This window comes from Bos taurus, chromosome 3 (assembly GCF_002263795.3).
Source record: "Bos taurus isolate L1 Dominette 01449 registration number 42190680 breed Hereford chromosome 3, ARS-UCD2.0, whole genome shotgun sequence".
NCBI classification, from domain to species: domain Eukaryota; kingdom Metazoa; phylum Chordata; class Mammalia; order Artiodactyla; family Bovidae; genus Bos; species Bos taurus.
In genome coordinates this window covers 16607094-16628377 of record NC_037330.1, presented here as the reverse complement: position 1 = coordinate 16628377, position 21284 = coordinate 16607094, and the positions used below count along the sequence as shown (strand labels likewise).

The 21284-nt window shown below is 52.7% G+C and overlaps 2 protein-coding genes across 2 annotated transcripts in view; both read left to right on the top strand.

The window, feature by feature from the left end:
• Nucleotides 1-3102, top strand: part of INTS3 (integrator complex subunit 3) — a 39284-nt gene extending 36182 nt beyond the window's left edge. Inside the window, exons 26-30 of the mRNA NM_001193087.1 lie at nucleotides 749-916; nucleotides 1226-1326; nucleotides 1450-1522; nucleotides 1727-1883; nucleotides 1997-3102. Of these exons, the coding sequence (NP_001180016.1) occupies nucleotides 749-916; nucleotides 1226-1326; nucleotides 1450-1522; nucleotides 1727-1883; nucleotides 1997-2074 (577 nt within the window). The 3' untranslated portion in view covers nucleotides 2075-3102. The remainder of the gene's footprint in view (nucleotides 1-748; nucleotides 917-1225; nucleotides 1327-1449; nucleotides 1523-1726; nucleotides 1884-1996) is intronic.
• Nucleotides 3103-4507: 1405 nt separating this feature from the next.
• On the top strand, nucleotides 4508-9139 carry SLC27A3 (solute carrier family 27 member 3). The gene is made up of 10 exons (XM_024989955.2): nucleotides 4508-5266; nucleotides 5628-5837; nucleotides 6166-6324; nucleotides 6896-7020; nucleotides 7284-7478; nucleotides 7589-7679; nucleotides 7766-7964; nucleotides 8197-8294; nucleotides 8420-8550; nucleotides 8821-9139. The coding sequence occupies exons 1-10, from the start codon at nucleotides 4618-4620 to the stop codon at nucleotides 8995-8997; spliced, it is 2034 nt and encodes a 677-aa protein (XP_024845723.1). The 5' UTR covers nucleotides 4508-4617; the 3' UTR covers nucleotides 8998-9139.
• The last annotated feature ends 12145 nt before the right edge of the window (nucleotides 9140-21284 follow it).

Sequence of the window (21284 nt, the reverse complement as noted above, 5' to 3'; positions counted from 1 at the left end):
GCAGCAGTTCTAATCCCCGGTGGCTCCTGCTCCCCTCCCCCTCGCCCCTGAGGCTACCACGAGGCCAGTCCTAGAGGAGGAAGGGTCAGAGTGGAGGAGCCACACACTGTCCCTTGCCTCCCCCTGCAGCGCGGGCAGATGAACAGGGGTGGGGTGTAGAGGGTGAATGGGCAGAGGCCCCTCCCTCTGTCAGGCACTGTTCCAAAACCCCAGGTGAATGGAGCAGCAGCTGTGCACCTTTTCCTTCCCACCTTCTTTCTGTCTTTCCGCCTTTTCTCCTTTTTTGGTTGAGAGACTGGAAGTGGGAAAGTTGGAGGGCCACGTGTCCCTTCCTTGGGCTCGATACCAGGGTGGCCCACTGCTCCAGCTAGGCAGGGCACAGGGAGCATTCACACCCCACAAACTTGTCCCTTTGCCTCCCCGGCCCACTTCTTGACTGCTCTGGGCAGCGTTGGGGAGACTGAGTGGGGCTCCTTCCCAGCACACAGGCACGCACCTTCTGCTGCCACAGAAACTGAAAAGACTCGCTTCTTGTCTTCTGGCTTCTGCAGAGGATGAAACCAGGCATTCCTTGGCCCAAAGAGAAGAGGGAGAAGGATGTGAGAGTAGAAAGCTACCACAAGTCTGGGGTGGGACAGGGGTAGGGAGGCCAGGGTTTTGGGGAAAAGTCCATGAGAGAGTGCCAGGGGTTCCTGTGGTCAGCTGTGTGAGCCAGGCGCCCCTGCCCGCACCCCGCTTTTGCCCCCAGGCCCAGCGAGGAGATGGTGAAGATGGTGCTGAGCCGGCCCTGCCACCCTGACGACCAGTTCACCACCAGCATCCTGAGGCACTGGTGCATGAAGCATGACGAGCTGCTGGCTGAGCATATCAAGTCCCTGCTCATCAAGAACAACAGCCTCCCGCGCAAGAGGCAGAGGTGGGACCCTCCCGGCGCCCACGGGCAGGCGGCGGGGCGGTCCAGTTTGTCCCGGCCCGGCTTGCGGGCGACACCTAGTGGTGTGAAGCAGCCTGCGTGCAGGACCACCGTGGCCCCGTCGTCTTCTTCTTGTGCCCCGTCTTTGGTCCCTAAGCCACCTCCATTACGCTGCCCGGCCCCTCCCAGTCCTGTCCTCCTTCCTCTGTAGGGGCTGCCTCTGTCCTAAGGAGGAACCCCAGTGGGGGAGGCTGTCCATGCTCCCGGAGCCCGCACCCCAAGCTCAGACTCACTCTCCTGACTTCCCCACAGCCTGAGGAGTTCGAGCAGCAAGCTGGCCCAGCTGACCCTGGAGCAGATCTTGGAGCACCTGGACAATCTGCGTCTCAACCTGACCAACACCAAGCAGAACTGTACGCTTCCCCGCCCTCTCCCGCCTGCATGGCGCCGCCCGACCCAGACCACCTGTGGATCCGGGTGGGGCAGCTCGCAGACACCTCACTGTTCCCCTTCCCTGCTCTCCCTTCTCCCTCTAGTTTTCAGCCAGACCCCAATTCTGCAGGCTCTGCAGCATGTCCAGGCGAGCTGTGATGAAGCCCACAAGATGAAGTGAGGCTCCTTGCACTTGTGGCCTTGAGAAGGAGTGGGAGAGGGGTTGGGTGAGGGTGGCCTTCTGGGGACACAAACTTAGTCTCCGGCAAGACCAGGTGCTTGAAAACAAATAAGAGACCCTGGCGTGAGGGCAGAGACAGGGTGGGAGGATGGCCCTGGGGCCAGGACACCCACCCTCCGAGTGTTCCTTCTCCCCCTCAGGTTCAGCGATCTCTTCTCCCTGGCCGAGGAATACGAGGACTCTTCCACCAAGCCACCCAAGAGCCGGCGAAAAGCCGCTCTGTCCAGCCCCCGAAGTCGAAAGAATGCCACCCAGCCGCCCAATGCTGAGGAGGAGTCTGGCTCCAGCAGTGCCTCGGTGAGACCCCTGGCCGAGCATGCCACGCACGGGATGCAGGGAGAGGCCGGGTGCGGGCGGAGCTGGGCCTAGCAGCTGCCCGTGCTAGCGACTCTCCCTCCTCTGTCTCCCAGGAGGAAGAAGACACAAAACCGAAGCCTACCAAGAGGAAACGGAAAGGGTCCTCTGCAGTGGGGTCTGACAGTGACTGAGGCCCTGTTCCCCGTCCACCCCCAGTTGGACTGCCCTCCCCTCCTTGGTGAATCAGAGGTTAACAGAGGCTGGGGAGATCGTAGGGGAAGCAGCCTGTCCCCATCCCAGAGCTCACCTGGGGAGAAGGACGAGCTGCCTCCTGGAGCCCAGCCCTCATGAGAAGCTGCCGTGCAGCCCCCAGCCCCACCCCCTCCTCTCTGGGGCCCGCAGCCCCGGCGCTGCTGCTCCCACTGACACTGGGCTCCCACTGAAGCCAGAGGCTGTGCGAAGCCTGGACTGTGGAGGAAGTCCTCGCCCCCTCCCCCAGCCTCCCCAAAAGCTATTTCAGTAGAGGAGAGAAATGGCCGAGGGGTGGTCACAGAGGCTAGGATGAGAGTGAAAACTGTGTGTGCGCGCCCCTCCCCGCTCCCCTTTCAGGTCTTGATCTGCTCTGAATAGGCATTTTATAGTTGCCCTCTGTACATCAGTGTGAAATGAGCATTTAATCTGTGATGTGCTCACGTCGCCTTTTCCTCTCTGAGGGCCGGGTGCCACAGGTGTTCAGGAAGGAATCTGAGAGGGAGGCCACAGCCCCACCCGGGGTGCCCTGGAGGCTTGTGCTGACCCAAAGTTGGCACCTCACTCGGGGCCAGAGCCCTGGGAGTCCCAGAGACATGTTCCACAGAACTGTCAAATGGTCCCATTTCCTTGGATCTGTCTGTCTTGTCTTTTTCTTTTTTTGGCAGAGATAATCGCATTTTAAAAGTTGTTTTTAAATGACAATAAAACAAGCCAGAACCTCTTCTGTGCCAGAGCTGCTGCCCCCACTTACCCTGTGCATGTACCGGTGGTCTTGATTTAATTGGCACCCTTCTTCCCCTTCTCGCTTCCTGCCCGCCCCCTTCTTGTCCAGAGCAGGAGGGAGTTGGCTTTAACCCCCACATCCTTCTTGCTGCTGCTGGCTGTGCAGGCCAGGTGCTGACCTGTCCAGGCAGAAATCAATGCTGTACCATCTCCCAGAAGCCTGTCTGTCCTTATCCATCTCTCACGAAACTAGAGGCTTACAGAAGCTTCCGGAATGCTAGTGTTACATTGGTGGTGTAGTGGTGAGCATAGCTGCCTTCTAGAAGCTAGTGTGTCATACTCTAATGCTTACCAGCTACTGGAGGACCACCTGCTTGGGCTGGAGTTGGGTGGGGCTGCTGCTGCTGCTAAGTCACTTCAGTCGTGTCCGACTCTGTGTGACCCCATAGACGGCAGCCTACCAGGCTCCCCCATCCCTGGGATTCTCCAGGCAAGAACACTGGAGTGGGTTGCCATTTCTTTCTCCAATGCATGAAGTGAAAAGTGAAAGTGAAGTCGCTCAGTTGTGTGGGACTCTTAGCGACCTCATGGGCTGCAGCCTACCAGGCTCCTCCATCCATGGGATTTTCCAGGCAATAGTACTGGAGTGGGTTGCCATTGCCTTTTCCGTTGGGTCGGTCAGGGGTTGCTAATACGTGTGCCTGGTGTAGAGAGTTCAGATACCTGAGAGAAGGAACCCTCTTCCTGTCTAGCCACTTGCCCATCCCTGTGTACCACCGGAAAAGCTCTTTGGCTCTGCTTTTGTTCTGCTGCTGTCCTGGGTGCTTGAGTGGCAGGCTGAAGAGAAAGGAGTGAAGTTTGGGCTGACTGCAGACAGCTCCTCCTGTTCAACCGGCAAATTTGTCTTTTACAGAATCCAGGTTTTCCCATCCCTCAAAGCTGCTGCTCCTTCCTTTGAAAGCTTAAACTGCCGGAGGCCTCTTTTGCTTCCCCTCTCTCCTTCCCCTGTTTCCTCTGTCCCAATTAAAACCAGGATGGAAAGCATTGGCTGGCTAGCCCCAATTATTGTCCCTTTGCCCAAAGGGAGGGGCCTCTGCCGCCGAGGCCCCTCCAGAAATCTGGCTGGCTGGGCCTCCACTTCTCCCCTACTTCACTTTCGGCCCCCACCCATCTCCTGGGGTTGCTGCTGCTGGCAGCTGGAGGGAGGGCATGGGTCTGGCCAACGTGCCATGCCGCAACTTGCAGCACCATGTGGGCAGGAGGCCGAGTTCTTCAGTCTCCTGGGAGAGTAGTGCCACCCTCCCGTCATCCAGTGAAAATGAGAGGGAAAAGGGAATGATGGACTTGGGTCTTAGTGCCCTGACTCTCTGACCGGGGGTCCAAAGTCCAGCTGATGTCTAGTCTGTCCTACAGAAAGCCTTGAAACACCCGATCCTGGGATTTAGAGAAGGCTTGAGCACCGCCCAGGAGCTGGTAGGGTGCGGGCCGCGAGAGGTCCGGGAGGGAGCGCGCCTGGGGCGGAGCGTAGCTCTGGGAAGGGCCGGGCTGCGGGGCCGCCCCCCACTAGCACTCCTGCCGGGCCTCCGCTCTTCGCCCGTGGGGAGGGGGCTGGGTGGGAAGGGGCGTGTGCCAGCGCGCGCGCTCCCGGGAAGGAGAGGTCTGAGCGCTAGACCAGCGGCCCCAGTTTGTCGGAAGGGAGTATCGGGCCTGTCTGCGAGCTGCTGGGGCCAGACCGGGCCGAGTGGAGGAAGCAGGCACCATGGCCTCTCTCCTGCTGCTACTCCTGCTGCTGCTGCTGCTGCCGCTGCTGCTGCTGCCACTGCGCATCTGGTCTAGGTTGCGCTGGCTCGCGGCAGACTTGGCCTTCACGATGCGCGCCCTACGCTGCAAACGGGCCCTTCGAGCGCGCGCTCTGGCCGCGGCTGCCGCCGACCCAGAAGGTCCTGAGGGGGGCTGCAGCCTGGCCTGGCGCCTCGCGCAGCTGGCCCGGCAGCGACCGGCGCACACCTTTCTCATTCACGGCGCGCAGCGCTTTAGCTACGCGGAGGCCGAGCGCCACAGCAACCGGGCTGCGCGCGCCTTTTTGCGCGCGCGAGGCTGGGATGGGGGACTCGGCGGCGGCGGCACGGGGGGCGCCGGGGAAGGCGAGCGGGCGGCGCACTGCGCGAGAGACCAGGCGGCCGGAAGCGGCGCGGCGCGGGCCGTGCGGGAAGGGGATGGCGCGGCCCCTCTGGCACCTGGGGCCACCGTGGCGCTGCTGCTCCCCGCCTGCCCAGAGTTCCTGTGGCTCTGGTTCGGGCTGGCCAAGGCCGGCCTGCGCACGGCCTTTGTGCCCACCGCTCTGCGCCGGGGTCCCCTACAGCACTGCCTCCGCAGCTGCGGCGCCCGCGCGCTAGTGCTGGCGCCAGGTAAGGACCGAGCGCCCGACAGGCGGGGGCGGGGCCAGCCACGGAAAGGGGCGTGCCGAGGGCCGAGCGGGAGTGGGCTGGAGAGGAGGCCGCACTCTCTCCAGGGGGTTCGGAAGCGGTGCGGAAAAGAGTTCTTCGGGCTTGTGACGGGAGGCAGCTGGGTCTGTTTCTGGTTTCCCAAGGATTTCCCAAGACTTGGGCTCCAGGTCCCAGGCCCATGATGGGACGTCGGTCCTGTCCTCTTCAGCCTTCCTTATTCGGGAACTGTGCGAGTCGGGGGTGGGGGCACAAATAGGGTAAAGGGTGGGGAGTCTTCTGGGTCGGGTGAAACTGCGGGGCTGTGCTTTCCCACCCCATCCAGAATTCTTGGAGTCCCTGGAGCCTGATCTGCCAGCCCTGAGAGCCATGGGGCTTCACCTGTGGACTGTGGGCTCTGACACCCGTCCTGCTGGAATCAGCGATTTTCTGGCTGAGGCCTCCGCTGAAGTGGATGGGCCAGTGCCCGGTTACCTGTCTGCCCCCCAGAACATGACGGACACATGCCTGTATATCTTCACCTCCGGCACCACGGGTGAGCATATTTACCTCCCAGAATCTAAAGCCAAGGAAGGCAGGGGCCTGGGACCAGGAACTGTGACCTCCTGGGCTCCTAGGCCACTGCTCCACAGCCCCCAGGGAGAAGGGTGATCCCAGGGGCCGGTCTCCCCTACCTCGGCAACCCTCCCACCCCTCTTCATTTCTCCACTTCCCTGAACGTCCCTCATTTCTGGGACATCGCGGCCTGCCTTCTCTGTTTCAGCCTTGCCTGTGCCTCTTGCTGCGGGAAACCAGCAGGGGCAAAGGGGGAGACAAGGCTTGGGTTCAGACCCTTCCCTGACCTCCCCTGCCCCCACCCCCAGGCCTCCCCAAGGCTGCTCGGATCAGTCACCTGAAGATCCTGCAATGCCAGGCATTCTACCAGCTGTGTGGTGCCCACCAGGAGGATGTGATCTACCTCGCCCTCCCACTCTACCACATGTCTGGCTCCCTGTTGGGCATCGTGGGATGCTTGGGCATTGGTCAGTCTCCCCCGCCCCAACCCCTCATTCAGCCCTCTGGCAAGTGCTTAATGCCAGCAAACCTCTAAGTTCCTACTGTGGTGTGCTCACCTGGGGATGCTTCCTGAGCCCTTCAGGGTGGAGAATGGAGAGGAAGGAGGCTGGGTCTCCTCTACAGGAGCTCCTGGTTCAATGGAGAAGCATCACCTGCACAGACCTACAGGCTGAGCAACCAGGGGGGGCATGCAGTTCGTGGAACTCCAGGCTCCAAAGGCCAGGGGATGGGAGGGCTGTGAATGTCAGCCCAGGAAGGGGCAAATGGAGAAGAGGGTTGAGACCTGGGGGCAGGGTTCAGAGAATGGACTGCGTTAGGGTGGAAGTGGGGACAGGGCGCTCACCTCCCTAAATTACAGGTGGGAAGGGATGAGGGCCAGCTTGGCCTGTGGCAAGTATGACTGTCACAGCCTGGTCTTTCAAGGAATTACACTATAGTGAAGGCTAGTATCTGGGAAGAAGGGAGTCAGGACCCCACGCCCCCCTCCAGCTATAACCTCGCCTCCTCCTTCCTCCTCTCCCCCCCTGATCCTGGCAGGGGCCACAGTGGTGCTGAAGTCCAAGTTCTCAGCTGGCCAGTTCTGGGAGGACTGCCAGCAGCACAGGGTGACGGTGTTCCAGTACATCGGGGAATTATGCCGATACCTCGTCAACCAGCCCCCGGTGCGTGGGCGCAGATCCTGGGCGGAGCCACGGCCTCAGGGAGGTGGGCAGTTGGCAGGGGCCACTGAGACCATTGTCTTGAGAGTCAGAGAGAGGAAGCAAAAAGAAGAGAACGGAAGGGGAAGGGGGGAGAAGGAGCCTGGGTGGTCGGACTTGGATGCTTAGGGCACCTGAAGGCGGTCACAGTGAAGGGCGTCGAGGAGAAGGGGAGCTGGCCAGCATCTGGAGGCTGAAGCTCCTGCCGCTCTCCCCACCTGTCTCAGAACAAGGCAGAACGTGGACATAAGGTCCGGCTGGTGGTGGGAAGTGGGCTGCGGCCGGACACCTGGGAGCGCTTTGTGCGGCGCTTCGGGCCCCTGCAGGTGCTGGAGACGTACGGGCTGACCGAGGGCAACGTGGCCACTTTCAACTACACCGGACAACAGGGCGCTGTGGGGCGTGCCTCCTGGCTTTACAAGGTGAGTTGCAGGAGGAAGCCAGGAAATCTGGGGGACAGTGAGGGGGGAGTTAGTGGGGAGGGGGCTCATGCACCGGAAGTGACCCAGTCCCTGGGTCTCCCTTCCCCCAGCATGTCTTCCCCTTCTCTTTGATTCGCTATGATGTCACCACAGGGGAGCCAGTTCGGGACACCCAGGGGCACTGTGTGGCCACGTCTCCAGGTTTGTGTCCAGGTGGGGTGGGCGGGATGGTGTACTTGGAGAGTGGCGTGGGGGGCGGGCACCGCTGACCCCGGTGGCTCTGCCAGGTGAGCCAGGCCTGCTGGTGGCCCCTGTGAGCCAGCAGTCGCCATTCCTGGGCTACGCTGGGGGCCCAGAGCTGGCCCGGGGAAAGCTGCTGAAGCACGTCTTCCAGCCTGGGGATGTTTTCTTCAACACCGGGGACCTGTTAGTCTGCGACAACCAGGGCTTTCTTCGCTTCCATGATCGTACTGGAGATACCTTCAGGTACCTGCCCCTCACTCTCTGATTCTTCTCCCGGGCATCTGAATCTCTGGGACCCAAACCCTCTAAACCTCTAAGCTGTGTACCAACCCAGCTTCTCACCTAACCTCTCCTCTCCAGCCTCTAGCTTCTTCCCCAAAACCATCTGGCACCTCGCCCTCATCCCAGCCTCTTTCTCTCCCCACCAAACTCAGGAGGCCCTGCCCCCTGACTCCCAGTTTCCCATCTCTGGCAGGTGGAAGGGGGAGAATGTGGCCACCACCGAGGTGGCCGAGGCCTTGGAGGCCCTGGACTTTCTTCAGGAGGTGAACGTCTACGGAGTCACTGTGCCAGGTGCCCAGGCAGTGGGGAGAGGCACCAGGCCCACCAAGCAGAAGTGGTGTTACGTCGGGTGCAGGGAGCAGAGGGCCTCGTGGGGGTCAGCTCCCACGGCTGACCCTGCCCCCCACACCCACCAGGGCATGAAGGCCGGGCTGGGATGGCAGCCCTGGCTCTCCGTCCCCCCCACTCTTTGGACCTTGTGCAGCTCTATGCCCATGTTTCTGAGAACTTGCCACCTTATGCCCGGCCTCGATTCCTAAGGCTCCAGGTAAGCAGCCACCCCTGCTCTGACCCTTTACCTCACCCTGTATATCTGCAGCAGTCACTGTCTCCCAAACTCCACTGGAGGAGCCCCACGTAACATACTCTGTGAAGAGAAAAAGCAGTTCCTTCCCAGACCCTGTCACCCTCTCCTCTAAACCTGGGCCTCATCTCCTCTTTCCCCAGACCTGCCCCTCCACAAAACTCAGGCAGTTCCCCTGAACTGCTGGGGCAGAATACCCCTTCCTTCAGCCTCCTCTGACCTCCCCTTCCCCAGGAGTCTCTGGCCACCACAGAGACCTTCAAGCAGCAGAAGGTTCGAATGGCAAAAGAGGGCTTTGACCCAAGCACACTGTCCGACCCGCTCTACATTCTGGACCAGGCTGGGGGCGCCTACCTGCCACTCACACCTGCCCGGTACAGCGCCCTCCTGGCCGGGGACCTTCGCATCTGAGTGCCCCCTCGCCAGCGCACCCGACAGGGGGGCCCTGTGGGCTGGGGAACCACTGTTGGGGATCTTTTCTATACCAGATTTGTAATCTGTATTTTGTAATAAACTTGACCAGAGGTCCCCTGGCTCTTTCTGCTCCACAGTATCAGCTTTCCCATCTGTTTGTGGAACTGCTTTTCTCACTGACATTTTCTCCCGGTCAGAGCTACAGGCACTCCTGCCGGGACTCTGGGCCTGAGTTCAGTGTCTGGACCTCGGTATTTTTCCTCTCGGATGACCCCGTGTGATCCTTGTCCCTGGAAAACCCCTGATGACTGATGTCTGTGCTGTGGGTATTCTGTCCCAGTTTCAGTCCCTGAGCATGGGGCCCCCACTGCTTCCTCTGGGGAGCTAGAGGTCCCAAGGGGTTCGCTCAAATGACCTAAGTGGACAGAGGTTTGGAAACACTGCCCCCTGTGGGCAGCCAAACATCTCCACAAACTCACCTGTGGTTGGGGCCTGGGGAAGGGTCTTAAATGGGCAAAACAGAGGCTTAATTTTGGGGGAAAGGACCCTCCAGACACCCCTCACCCCTCAAAACTGGCTTTGTTATCCACTCCCTGAGGGGGAGGGGTGCAGCGTCTCAGTGCAACTCAGATGTTCCGAATCTTACCCACAGGTAGTCCTGTATTCCCAGAAGTAGCAGTGCAGTTTCTGGGAAGAGTTTGCCTGAAACCCCTCCTTGGAGCAGGGCTTCAAAAACATGTATGCTTGTGGTGGCAGAGGGATGGGGAAATCAAAAGGAAGAGGGCCTCTCCTTAGCCCCTGAATGAGACATCCAAAAGGTTAGCCATCAGGGAGTTCCCTGGTGGTTAGGATTCATGCTTTCACTACTGTGGCCTGGGTTCAGTCCCTAGTTGGGGAACTGATGTCTCCCAAGTTGCTGCATCACCAAATTAAAAAAAAACAATTTAAATAAAACTGATTCAAAATAGCTTAAAAAAAGTTAATCATATTAAAAGCTTGAAATGATGAAACTGCTGCTTGTCTTAGAACTAAACTCCCCTTCTGTTTTAAGCTGTGGGTCCACAAAAAATTCTACTACTTTTTTTTGGATGATCTTTCCCCCTCCAAACCCTCCTCCCAACGTGAGAGGTCACGGGACACACCCCATCACCTATCTTGGGTCCTTATGGCTCACCCTCCTATTCCAAAACATACACCTTGTCCCACCCTCCACCAACAAACCCAGTTCAGATCACCAACAGACTAGACAGACCAGAGATGCACCCAACCCTTGTCTCATTTGGTTGAAACCTGTCCTGCACAGTACGGTGGCCACCAGCCAGTGTTTACTGAGTGCTTGACATGTGGCTGGTCTGCAACAAGATGTGTGAGCTACAGACCAGGTTGCAAAGACTTAGGACCCAAAATAAAGGTAAAAAAATATTTCATTAATAACTGTTCTGTATTGCTACATGTCAAAATATTGGGTTAAAATATATTAAATGTATTCCACTTGTTTATTTTTAACCTTCGTAAAGGGGGTTTCCCTTTTGTAAAGGTGGCTTAGCTGTAAAGAATCGGCCTGCCAGTGTAGGAGACACAGGTGTGATCCTTGGTATGGGAAGATCCCCTGGAGAAGAATACCCACTCCAGTGTTCTTGCCTGGAGTATCCTATGGACAGAGGAGCCTGGCAGGTACAGTCCATGGGATCTCAAACAGTCAGGCACGACTTTGCAACTAAATAACAACAAAAAGAAGGCTACTAGAAAATGTAGAATTACAGACCAGCCACATTATATCTCCACCAAATAGAGCTGGCCTAAATCCTATCCCCATGCCTCCCTCTGTAGACCCACAAATACTGAATGTAATACATCAGCTGTCCCTGTATGATGCCTGCTTTTGAGCTGCTGCACTTTGGAGAGGACAGCCAGCAAAAGGGCTTCTGTTCCAATGGGCTGAGCCAGGTGGCTGAGGTTGGCATGCTGTCCTCCAGACAGAATCGCAGCTCTCTGAACCAGCTTTGTCGCAGAGGCTATATATCCCCTGAAATGGAGAAGCTGGAAGACGGCACACTCTGGATCCAAAAGAATTAGGTTTTCCATTTACCATAATCAAATATAAAATAAACTTCAAAAGAATTAAGTTTTCCTACCAAAAAAGTCCAAAGGAATAAAATAAAATGAAATTATGAGAAATTTGCGGAGATAGGTTGGTCCTCAAGAGGTAAGTTCCCTTTCTCAGGCCCTTGTCCCTGATATGCTGGGCACTGGAAAGGGAGGGTGGTGGAATCAGAGAACTGTCTGACTTCATCTTCAGTCAGAGCAATGTTCTCAGCTCTGTGTCAGTGAATTCCCCGGGCTGCTTAGGCCACGAGTCCTCCACAAATACAGGAACCAGTAAGGGCGCTGGCATTGGCAAGCCACGCTCTTTCACAGCCAGAGGCTAAGAATGGTTTTTTTATTTTTAGATGGCTGAAGAAAGCAAAAGAAGAATATTTCACGACATATATGGGATTCAGACTTCAGAGTCCACGCGTAGTTTTAATGAAACAGGCCACGTGCATTCCTTTACATACTATATGGCTGCTGCTTTGCTACAAAAAACAGAGTAGTTGTGACAGAGACCGTATGACCTGAAAGGCATAAAATATTTACTATGTGGCCCCTTGACAGAAAGACTGCCCTGTTCTAGGGCCTCGTCCCTACCCCGCCGCTGGGCAGCAGTTTTCCCGCGTGCAAGGACAGAGAGTGTCAGGGGGACGGCCCGGCGACGCTTGGCGACTGCTCCCAGTAGGGCTTGGCAAAAAGCACCCCGGATGCGGCGCCGCCTGAGTCGATTTTGTGGGGAAAGGCAGTAACACGCCAGGTCCTGCTCATTGCCGAGCGCCCACGCGCCAGCAAGCTCCAAGGAGTAGCCACGCACACCCGCGGAAACCGAACCTGGGGCGCCGGCGCTGATTGGCGCCGGCCACTCGCTGCCGCCCACATCCTTGCGCGAGGGAGGCGGGGCAAGCTAGGGAGTGGGCGGAGTCATCCCACATGGGCGGGGCGAGCCCCTCCCCTCCTTCCAACAGAGAAAGGCGCCTGCACACTGCTGCCCCGTCCCCGGGTGTGTGTATGGGCTGTGAGTGTGTGTGTGTGTGTTCAGTCGTGTCCTTGTCACCCCACGGACTGTAGCCCACCAGGCTTCTATGTCCATGGAATTCTCCTGGCAAGAATACTGGAATGAGTTACCGTTTCCTCCTCCAGGGGATCTTCCCGACCCAGAGATCAAACCCACGTTTCCTGCATTGGCAGGCAGACTTATAACCACTGAGAATTACCTGAGACGCCTGCAGCTCTGGCTAAAATTAAGAGACAAGTTGGGGAACAGGGTCAAAGTAACGGAAGTTTTCTTCTTAGGGAACAAATGTGGGAAGAAAATTGTTTTTGTTTTTCAGTTGAGATGTAATCCAATTTACCCTTTTCAAAAGTTTAGAGTTTCTAGTATATTCATAGATTTGTGTAGCTATAGCCACTACCTAACTTAGAACGTTTTCATTACCCCCTCAAGGAAGTCCCTACCCATTAGCATTCTTCCTGTCGCTCCTGTTTCTGGCAGCCACCAATCTGCATTGTCTCTATGGATTTATTTGTTCTGAACATTTCACATAAATGGGGTCATATATGTGACATTTTCTGTACCAGTGGCTTTCACCTGGTGTAACATTTTTGAGGTAGATTTATCTCTGTTGTGGCAGGTATCAGTACTTCGTTCCTTCGTATGGCCAAATAATCATTCTGTTGGATGTATATACCACAGTCTGTTTATCCATTCATCAGTTGATGGAATTTGGGCTGTTTCTACTTTTTTACTATTTGAATAATATTGCCATAAACATTTACGTACAAGTGTTTGTGTGGACATAATGTGTTCAACTCTTTTGGGTGTATATCTGGAAATGGAATTGCTGGGTCTTAGAGAAACTCTGTGTTTAACTTTGAGAGGAACTGCCAAACTGTTCCAATGGGGCTGCACCGTCTTACAGTCCCGGCAGCAAGGTATGAGGGTTTCAGTTTCTCTACATCTTCACTACCACTTGTTATTATTTGTCTTTTGCCTGTAGCAGTTATAGTGGGCGTGATAGCTACCTTACTGCGGTTTTGATTTGCATTTCCCTGATGGCTAATAACACTGAACATTTTTTCATGTGCATACTGGCCGTTTGAATATGTTCTTTGGAGAAATGTCTATCCAGATTATCTCCTTGCTTTTTAATTGAGTTTTTTGCCTTTTTATTGATGAGTTGTGAGATTTCTTTGTTTTGTTAGGGTTTTTATTTTTTTAATTTTTTAAATATATACTCTGGACTCAAGTTCCCTTGTTTTTTCACTTCCTTGATAATGTCCTTTGAAACATAAAGATTTTAAATTTTGATGAAGTACAGTTTGTTTATTTTTTGATGAAGTACAGTTTGTTCTTTTAAAATACAGGGAGAATATGGCAAGAGTTGGTTTTTCCCCAAGGACAAATAAAGATATGAAGATATGTTGCATTTCATTTAGTGTGTACATATTGATAGTAAAATCGGCATTATTTGAAACTATTTTATGGCATATTGTATAGTAATAAACATTAGGAATCACTGTTTTCAGAGCAAGAGAAAAAGAGATATAAGTATAAATTAAGTGAAGTAAAAAATCTCATAAGGTCACTCAAAAAGCCTAGAAGCAACAGACTATGTGACAACAGTGATATGTGCTGGTGCGCACGTCCTTGGAGGAAAGGTCGGTTCCAGGTCAACAGGAGATACTCAGGATGAGACTTGGGGCATCTTGTGCCAGAAAGCAAAGATATCAAAAAATGGGGAAACAGCAAAAGCACACAACGCTCCCAGCATTCCCGTCGCCTAAGACAGGGCGATCTAACCTGGGGAAAAGATTAATGCAGGCACTTGAAACATTGAACATACGAAATGTAGCCATTCAGAGTGATACTGATCGGGACTAGGAAGATAAAGGGCTAGAGGGTTAGAGAAACAGGTAGGGTAGAGCACCAAGGCCTTACTCTGAATACTGGCCATTAAAGGAAAGAATTTTGTCCTTTAATTTGCATTTATCCTTTAATAAGCATTTGTCCCTCCTTTACTGCAAGAATTGTATTTCAGGGTCACCAAATTCTCCTAGTTGATGAGGTAAAGTTCTTTACAAATGACTTCCAATTAATGAGTGAGAAAAAAATGATAGAATTGGAAAATTACCATTTTGCAACCACTAATACAGGAAATGATCATCAATGAATAAAACTATCAGATGAAAGCCTGAAAGGGAATTCTACAAGGGATCAGTCAGACTATCACCACCTGAAGCCACCAGTCAATCTTAGAATTACTAAAAGGAGAACCCCACCCACGAGGCGTTTCTTGCCTCCTGGAGATGCAGTATGCAGCGCACAGCACTGCCCGTAAGGTTTCTTTCATAAGAGTGGAGCATGAAGTTAACCAAGTCTCTAGGGCCAACATCCATTTACAGAGGAACATATTTAATAACAGCAAATAAACAGATCCAGAATGCAGGTACTTCTAGTGGAAAATTTATCCAGTATCTTCAATAACTCAATGATATATGAGAGAGGTGTGGTGGGGAGGGGGGTGGGCAAGGCTTGCTTCAGTTAGATCCTTAAGATATAACCGAATGTAGTGTAGAATATGGACCTTGTTCTGAGTAGTCCAAAGAGTAAAAAGACATTTTTTTTTAAAACAATCAGGGAAATTTGATTATGAACTAGTTACAAGGTGATATTAAGAAACTATTGTCACTATGATAGGGAAGAAACTTTGTATTATTCTGAGTGTATAAGTTGCTTCAGTTGTGTCCTATTCTTTGCAACCCTATCTATGGACTGTGGCCTCCTAGGCTCCTCTGTCTATGGGATACTCCAGGCAAGAATACTGGAGTGGGTTACCATTTCCTTCTCCAGGGGATCTTCCTGACCCAGGGATCAAACCCAGATCTCCTGGGGCTCCTGCATTGCAGGCAGATGAGCCACGGGGAAGCCCCTAGTATTATTCTGTTACAAGTTAGTTACTAAAGGGATGTTGCCTATCAGTTTAAATTATGCATATTGGCCCATCTCTGGGACTCCTGCCTCCCAGGGAATGAGGATTAAGCTAAAACACCTTTGACCAGCTCACAAAAAACCAGCCTCGCCAGGACCACCTGGGAATGGTTGCAAGAAGGAAGAAGTTAACACATCCTGGAACCAGGACTTCAGCCCCTCCCCTTTTGGTATAAAAGAAGCCCGCATTCTAACTCGGGGAAGGTGGTTTCTTGGGAAGTTAGCCTGCCGTCTTCTTGTCTGCTGGCTTTCTGAATGAAGTCGCCATTCCTTGCTGCAACCACCCATCTCTTGATTGGCTGGCCTGTCATTTGGAGGGCAGTGTGAGCTTAGACTCGGTAACAAATTTTGGTGAAACCATCAAGGACCCTTGCTGCTCATGGCCCTCTGACTTGCCTGGGGAATTTTGGAGTAAGTCCCAAGCAGCTGCCAGGACCTCTTGTCCTGAGGATCTTCCCCTTGAAGTTCCCCCAAGTGGCACCAGCTACTCCAGTGCTTGATAGGGGGAGCAAAGAATCAAGATCTGGGAGTTGACGGGCTCAGCGCAGTTGGGTAGATCACTCCCATGTGTACAGTTGGTGGGCTCCGTACACTTGGGTAAGCCGCTCTGGTGTGTAGAGCTAGAACTTGAAATTTGATTACTTCTCTTGAGTTTTTTCCTGTGGGATAAGCCAGTTTGCTTTGTACTTGAGTGGAGTACCCAGTTAGAGGAAATAATTGCTAGATATTTTACCCAGTTTGTGAACTGGCCGGTTTGTGTCTTTGTAGGCTAGCATGTGTGTGCCGCTTATGTTTCATTTGTCTTGCATTTCTGCCTTTAAAAATTGGGATATTTTAACTATCCCTAAAAAAAGCCCTCTGGGGCACATTTTGGACAAGTGATCTGATGACAGCTGTGAACTGACTGAGAGGCAGATGATGTTTTATTGTAACAATGTGTAGCCACAGTACCTGTTATGATCCCCACAAGGGGTTTGGGCAGGTTGCCTTGGGACTCTGTACACTTGGCTGTGTTGTTCAGTTGCTCAGTCGTGTCTGACTCTTTGTGACCACACAGACTGCAGCACGCCAGCGTCCCTGTCCTTCACTATCTCTTTGCTCAAGTTCATGTCCATTGAGTCAGGTGGTGCCATCCAGCCTTCTGGTCCCCTGTCATCCCCTTCTGCTCTTGTCTTCAATCTTTCCCAGCATCAGGGTCTCTTCTAATGAATTGGCTCTTTGCATTAGCCATTGCGAGCTTCAGCTTCAGCATCAGTCCTTCCAATGAATATTCAGGGTTGATTTCCTTTAGGATTACTGGCTGGATCTCCTTGCAGTCCAAGGGACTCTCAAGAGTCTTCTCCAACACTACAATTCAAAAGCATCAGTTCTTCAGTGCTCAGCCTTCTTTATGGTCCAGCTCTCACATCTCTACGTGACCACTGGAAAAGCAGAGCTTTGCAGTGCTGCATTGTTTCTGGTCTCCTGTGTTGATGGTCTGGATCCAACAACTCTCCAAAGAGTCACATTACATGGGGTTTTAGTTGATGGTTCTTATGACATGTCAAACCCCAAGACCAAACTTGAGAGTAAATTCAGAGTTTTCTGTTCTTTGGGTTTTTTTATTCCATTTGGTTTTGGTACCATAACTCCACTTAGACTGTCAGTGGAGGGAAGGACACTCCCAGAGAGACGAGAAAGGTTTCACTTGGTTCCTAAAATCACCAGAAGCCCCACCCCAGAACCCAGCCTGGTTGGTGGATGCTGAGGCAAAAGGCACCCTTCTGATTGATAGAGACGGTCAGTTGCTTTTTATGGTTTTATGGTGGCCTTTGAATGAGTCAGACACAACTTAGCAACTAAACAGCAAAACAATAACATAGCTCTTCTGTGAAGAAGTGGGGAAGAATGATGAAATCCTCTCTGCGCAAGCATTTGTGCTGTGACATCAGGGTAAGAAAAAGTCAGACAGTGTTACTTTATGGTAAAAGAAGCCCAAGGAAAGTCTATCGTACAGGAAGGAAAGAGAGGGAAGAAGATTGCTCCAACCTTGGGCCAAGCGGGCTGTCCCAGCTGCTCCAGCTGTTACACCAATATATCCACTCCTTCCTTCACCTCCCATTCCTATTCAGCTTCAGTTCCCAACCCGGGGCTCAGGAAGTGGTCCGACTAGCTCCCACTCCTTATAGGGATCAATTAGAAAGTCCCTGAGGCGCAGGGACTGGTGTGGTATCACCATCCAAGCCCCATCAAAGCTCTCAGTTTGGGCCAGGAGTCTCTCCTGGGGCAGGGCGGTTTCCCCTACACAGTTACTGAGGGGACCTAGATGCAAATGGCCAGCTAGCTCTGTTTCCATGGGCTTTCTCCAAGTCAGGCTTGTCTAATTGGTGGCCCTTATTATAGGGGGGATCCTCTAGATGAAAGAATAGTTATTGATAAGTCCAAGAGAGAAGTGTGTCGGCTCCATCTAACAGACCCAAATGGCACACCAGAAGCCCGTTTGGCAGTGCCCACAGCTGCACCACACTGGGACCACAATAAGGGAGGAATGCCCTCATTAGAGCACTACTATAAATGTATCCTGCCAGGGCTTTGAAAGAGGAACCAAAACAGAAGAGTTAGAACAAAATCCAAGAAATTCGGCAAAAAAGTATTACTAGGCCTATAGACTGGTTCCAAATAGGAAAAGGAGTACGTCAAGTCTGTATATTGTCACCCTGCTTATTTAACTTCTATGCAGAGGACATCATGAGAAATGCTGGGCTGGAAGAAGCACAAGCTGGAATCAAGATTTCCAGGAGAAATATCAATAACCTCAGATATGCAGATGACACCACCCTTATGGCAGAAAGTGAAGAGGAACTCAAAAGCCTCTTGATGAAAGTGAAAGAGGAGAGTGAAAAAGTTGGCTCAAAGCTCAACATTCAGAAAACGAAGATCATGGCATCCGGTCCCATCGCTTCATGGGAAATAGATGGGGAAACAGTGGAAACAGTGTCAGACTTTATTTTGGGGGGCTCCAAAATCACTGCAGATGGTGACTGCAACCATAAAATTAAAAGACGCTTACTCCTTGGAAGGAAAGTTATGACCAACCTAGATAGCATATTCAAAAGCAGAGACATTACTTTGCCAACAAAGATTCGTCTAGTCAAGGCTATGGTTTTTCCAGTGGTCACGTGTGGATGTGAGAGTTGGACTGTGAACAAAGCTGAGCACCGAAGAATTGATGCTTTTGAACTGTGGTGTTGGAGAAGACCCTTGAGAGTCCCTTGGACTGCAAGGAGATCCAACCAGTCCATTCTAAAGGAGATCAGTCCTGGGTGTTCTTTGGAAGGACCGATGCTAAAGCTGAAACTCCAGTACTTTGGCCACCTCATGCAAAGAGTTGACTCATTGGAAGAGACTTTGATGCTGGGAGGGATTGGGGGCAGGAGGAGAAGGGGACGACAGAGGATGAGATGGCTGGATGGCATCACTGATTCGATGGACATGAGTCTGAGTGAACTCCGGGAGTTGGTGATGGACAGGGAGGCCTGGCGTGCTGCGATTCATGGGGTCACAAAGAGTCTGACATGACTGAGCAACTGAAGTGATAGACTGATGCAGATCCTGAAGCCTCTGAATAGAATAGAATAGTAAATTTGACCTTTCTGGGCAAAACACCTCATATAGTTTGGGGCAAAAATTAGATGGTGTATTTCGAATGAACCCTTCTCAATTGGTAGCAACAACAGGGAACGATGACAGAAGAAAGAAGATGCAAAATGTAACACCGCTTTTCTGACCATCACATTGGACTCCTAAAGGCGAGTAACCCAAAGAGACATATGCCACTGGGGAAGGAACGATATGCTTACTGTAAGGAGGAAGGATATTAGAAAAAGATTGCCCTAGGCTAAAACATAAGAAAAACAATAAAAAGACAGGAGCCTCTCGTATTATTTGGGAATCATTGACCAAAACCACATGCCTTGGTCAGGCATGATGATAACAGCTTGCATGAGTTGTCTCACAACAGGAGGTCCCAATCAGGAACACAGTGCTGCCCCACAAAAACTAACATGGGGAAAATTCTGGAGGGGCCACAAGGAGGGAGGAGATGCTACTCCACAATATTGTCCCAGGATTTTTCTGCAAATGTCCCAGGATTTTTCTTGCTGGATTCCATCTTAGTTGAGAGGTACGAGCCCCACCAGAAAAGACCCTGAGTCAGGCCGAATATGGGCCAAGCAAGATGATTGGCCAGAGACAACCCAGAAACTTAACCCCATCACCATAAAACCTGAGACTTCAAGCCACGTGGCAGAGCAGTCCTCCTGGGTCTCCCTACCCTGCTGCTCTCCACCTGGGTGTCCCTCCCAGTCAAGTCTCTTGCTTTGTCAGTGCATATGTCATCTCGGACAATTTCTGAGAGTTAGACAAGAACCCACTCTTAGACCCTGGAAGCGGTCCCCTTCGTGCAGCAGGGTGGTAGAAAGAGAGGAACACAATGATTTAACGAAGAAGCCCAGGGGCTCCCTTGGACTTGAGGCACCCAACTCCAATTTCCCCACAGGAGCTCTAAGTAAGATGGGCAGTGGGAGACGAGCGAAGACTTTCTAGTGAGCACAGGTGCTTCATAGTCTGGTTAACACCGAGATGGCGCAGAAAACTTCTCGATCCACCCCAGGGGTGGAGCCTCTGGAGAAGTACAACATCACTGGTTCTTACAGCCTCAGAATGCCAAGTAGAGCACCTCACCTTGATGTCCCTCACCATGTGAAAGGCAACAGGGCAGCCGACCAAGCAGCAAAGGAAGGCCATTAGCGGGCTGTGATAGCATCCCTCCTCCCGCAGACTGTGTTATCAAAATGCCAGCCAGCGCATGCAGAAAAGGACAAAGAGACGACCAGAGTGTGGGGTTTCACTTTGACCACACCGAACCTGGCTGCAAATGTAGGGCACAGAGAACAGTTTTGCCCCCTCAGGCGCTCTTGGACACTGTGGCAGCACATTTACAGTGGTACCATCACGTGGGAGAGGCCCCCTACAGCGGAGTCAAAAGTATACAACAGGGCCTAGCCTACAAAAGGCCTAGCCTACAAAAGCCATCCAGGGATCTCTCAGAACTGAATCATTTGTGCTAAAAATAACCCAAAGACTGCTGCTAGACCTCTCCAGGTGAGTACTCAACACAGGAACCTGCCATCCCGAGGACTGGCAAATAGACTTAAACGCCTCGAGCTGCAGGAGACTTCAGATACCTGCTAGAGTTTAGGCACGTTCTCAGGATCGGTGGAAGCATATCTCATCTGGACAAAATAAACAAATAAAAGGCCTTCCCTGGAGAATCTGCCTGCTAATGCAGGAGGCGCAGTTTCGATCCCTGAACTGGGAAGATCCCACGTGCTGTGGAGCAGCTAGGCCAGCTCAGCACTACTAGAGAGATTGCGTGCCACGTGAAGATGCCGCATGCCGCATCTTTGGGTCTTCGTTGCTGCTCAGGCTGTTCTCCAGTTATGGCAAGCGGCGGTTACTCTCTAGGTGCGGTGTGTAGGTTTGCTCATTGCAGGGGCTTCTCTTGTTGAGGAACACAGGCTCTGGGGTGCTCGGGCTTCAGCAGTTGTGGTTCCCCGGCTCTAGAGCAAGGGCTCAGTAGTTGTGGTACGTGGGCTTAGTTGCCCCGCATCGTGCGGGATCTTCCAGGACCAGGGATCAAACCCCTGTCCCCGAAATTGGCAGGCGGATTTCTTTACCACTGGGCCACCTGGGAAGCCCTAGGCTCAAATAGTTGTATAAAAAAAGGAAAGATGATTACCAGGCTCCTCTGTCCTTGGGATTTTCCAGGCAAGAATACTGGAGTGGATTGCCATTTCCTTCTGCAAAGAGGATTGTACTACTGACTAAAAGACTAAAGAATATTCCCTATCCAGGACTGATCAGTTCCTTTCCATAATGACCTCTTCTTAGGCACAGTCCAAGTAGGCCTAGAGCAGTCTTCATCCCCTTCACGGGGGACTGTGGAATGGATCATTCGCAGTGGGGAATTATAGTAGGAAAAGATTGTATTCCAAGTCAGTCATTAAAGGCATGTTGCCCATAAACTTAAGTTACACCTAATGGGAACCTTGTCTCCCAGGTGATGAGCATTAAGGTAAAATACCTTTGTTTAGCTCACTTTTCCACCTGGGAATGACTGGCTGGAAGAAGTTAAGGTATCGCCTCCAGTGGATGGCTGGAACCA

Excerpts from the sequence above, each read along its gene's own strand:
- SLC27A3 (XM_024989955.2), top strand. The coding sequence starts at position 4,618 with ATGGCCTCTCTCCTGCTGCTACTCCTGCTGCTGCTGCTGCTGCCGCTG. Across the intron at positions 7,021-7,283 it reads ACCTCGTCAACCAGCCCCCG|AACAAGGCAGAACGTGGACA; the intron begins GTGCGTGGGCGC and ends CACCTGTCTCAG. Across the intron at positions 7,965-8,196 it reads CGTACTGGAGATACCTTCAG|GTGGAAGGGGGAGAATGTGG; the intron begins GTACCTGCCCCT and ends CATCTCTGGCAG.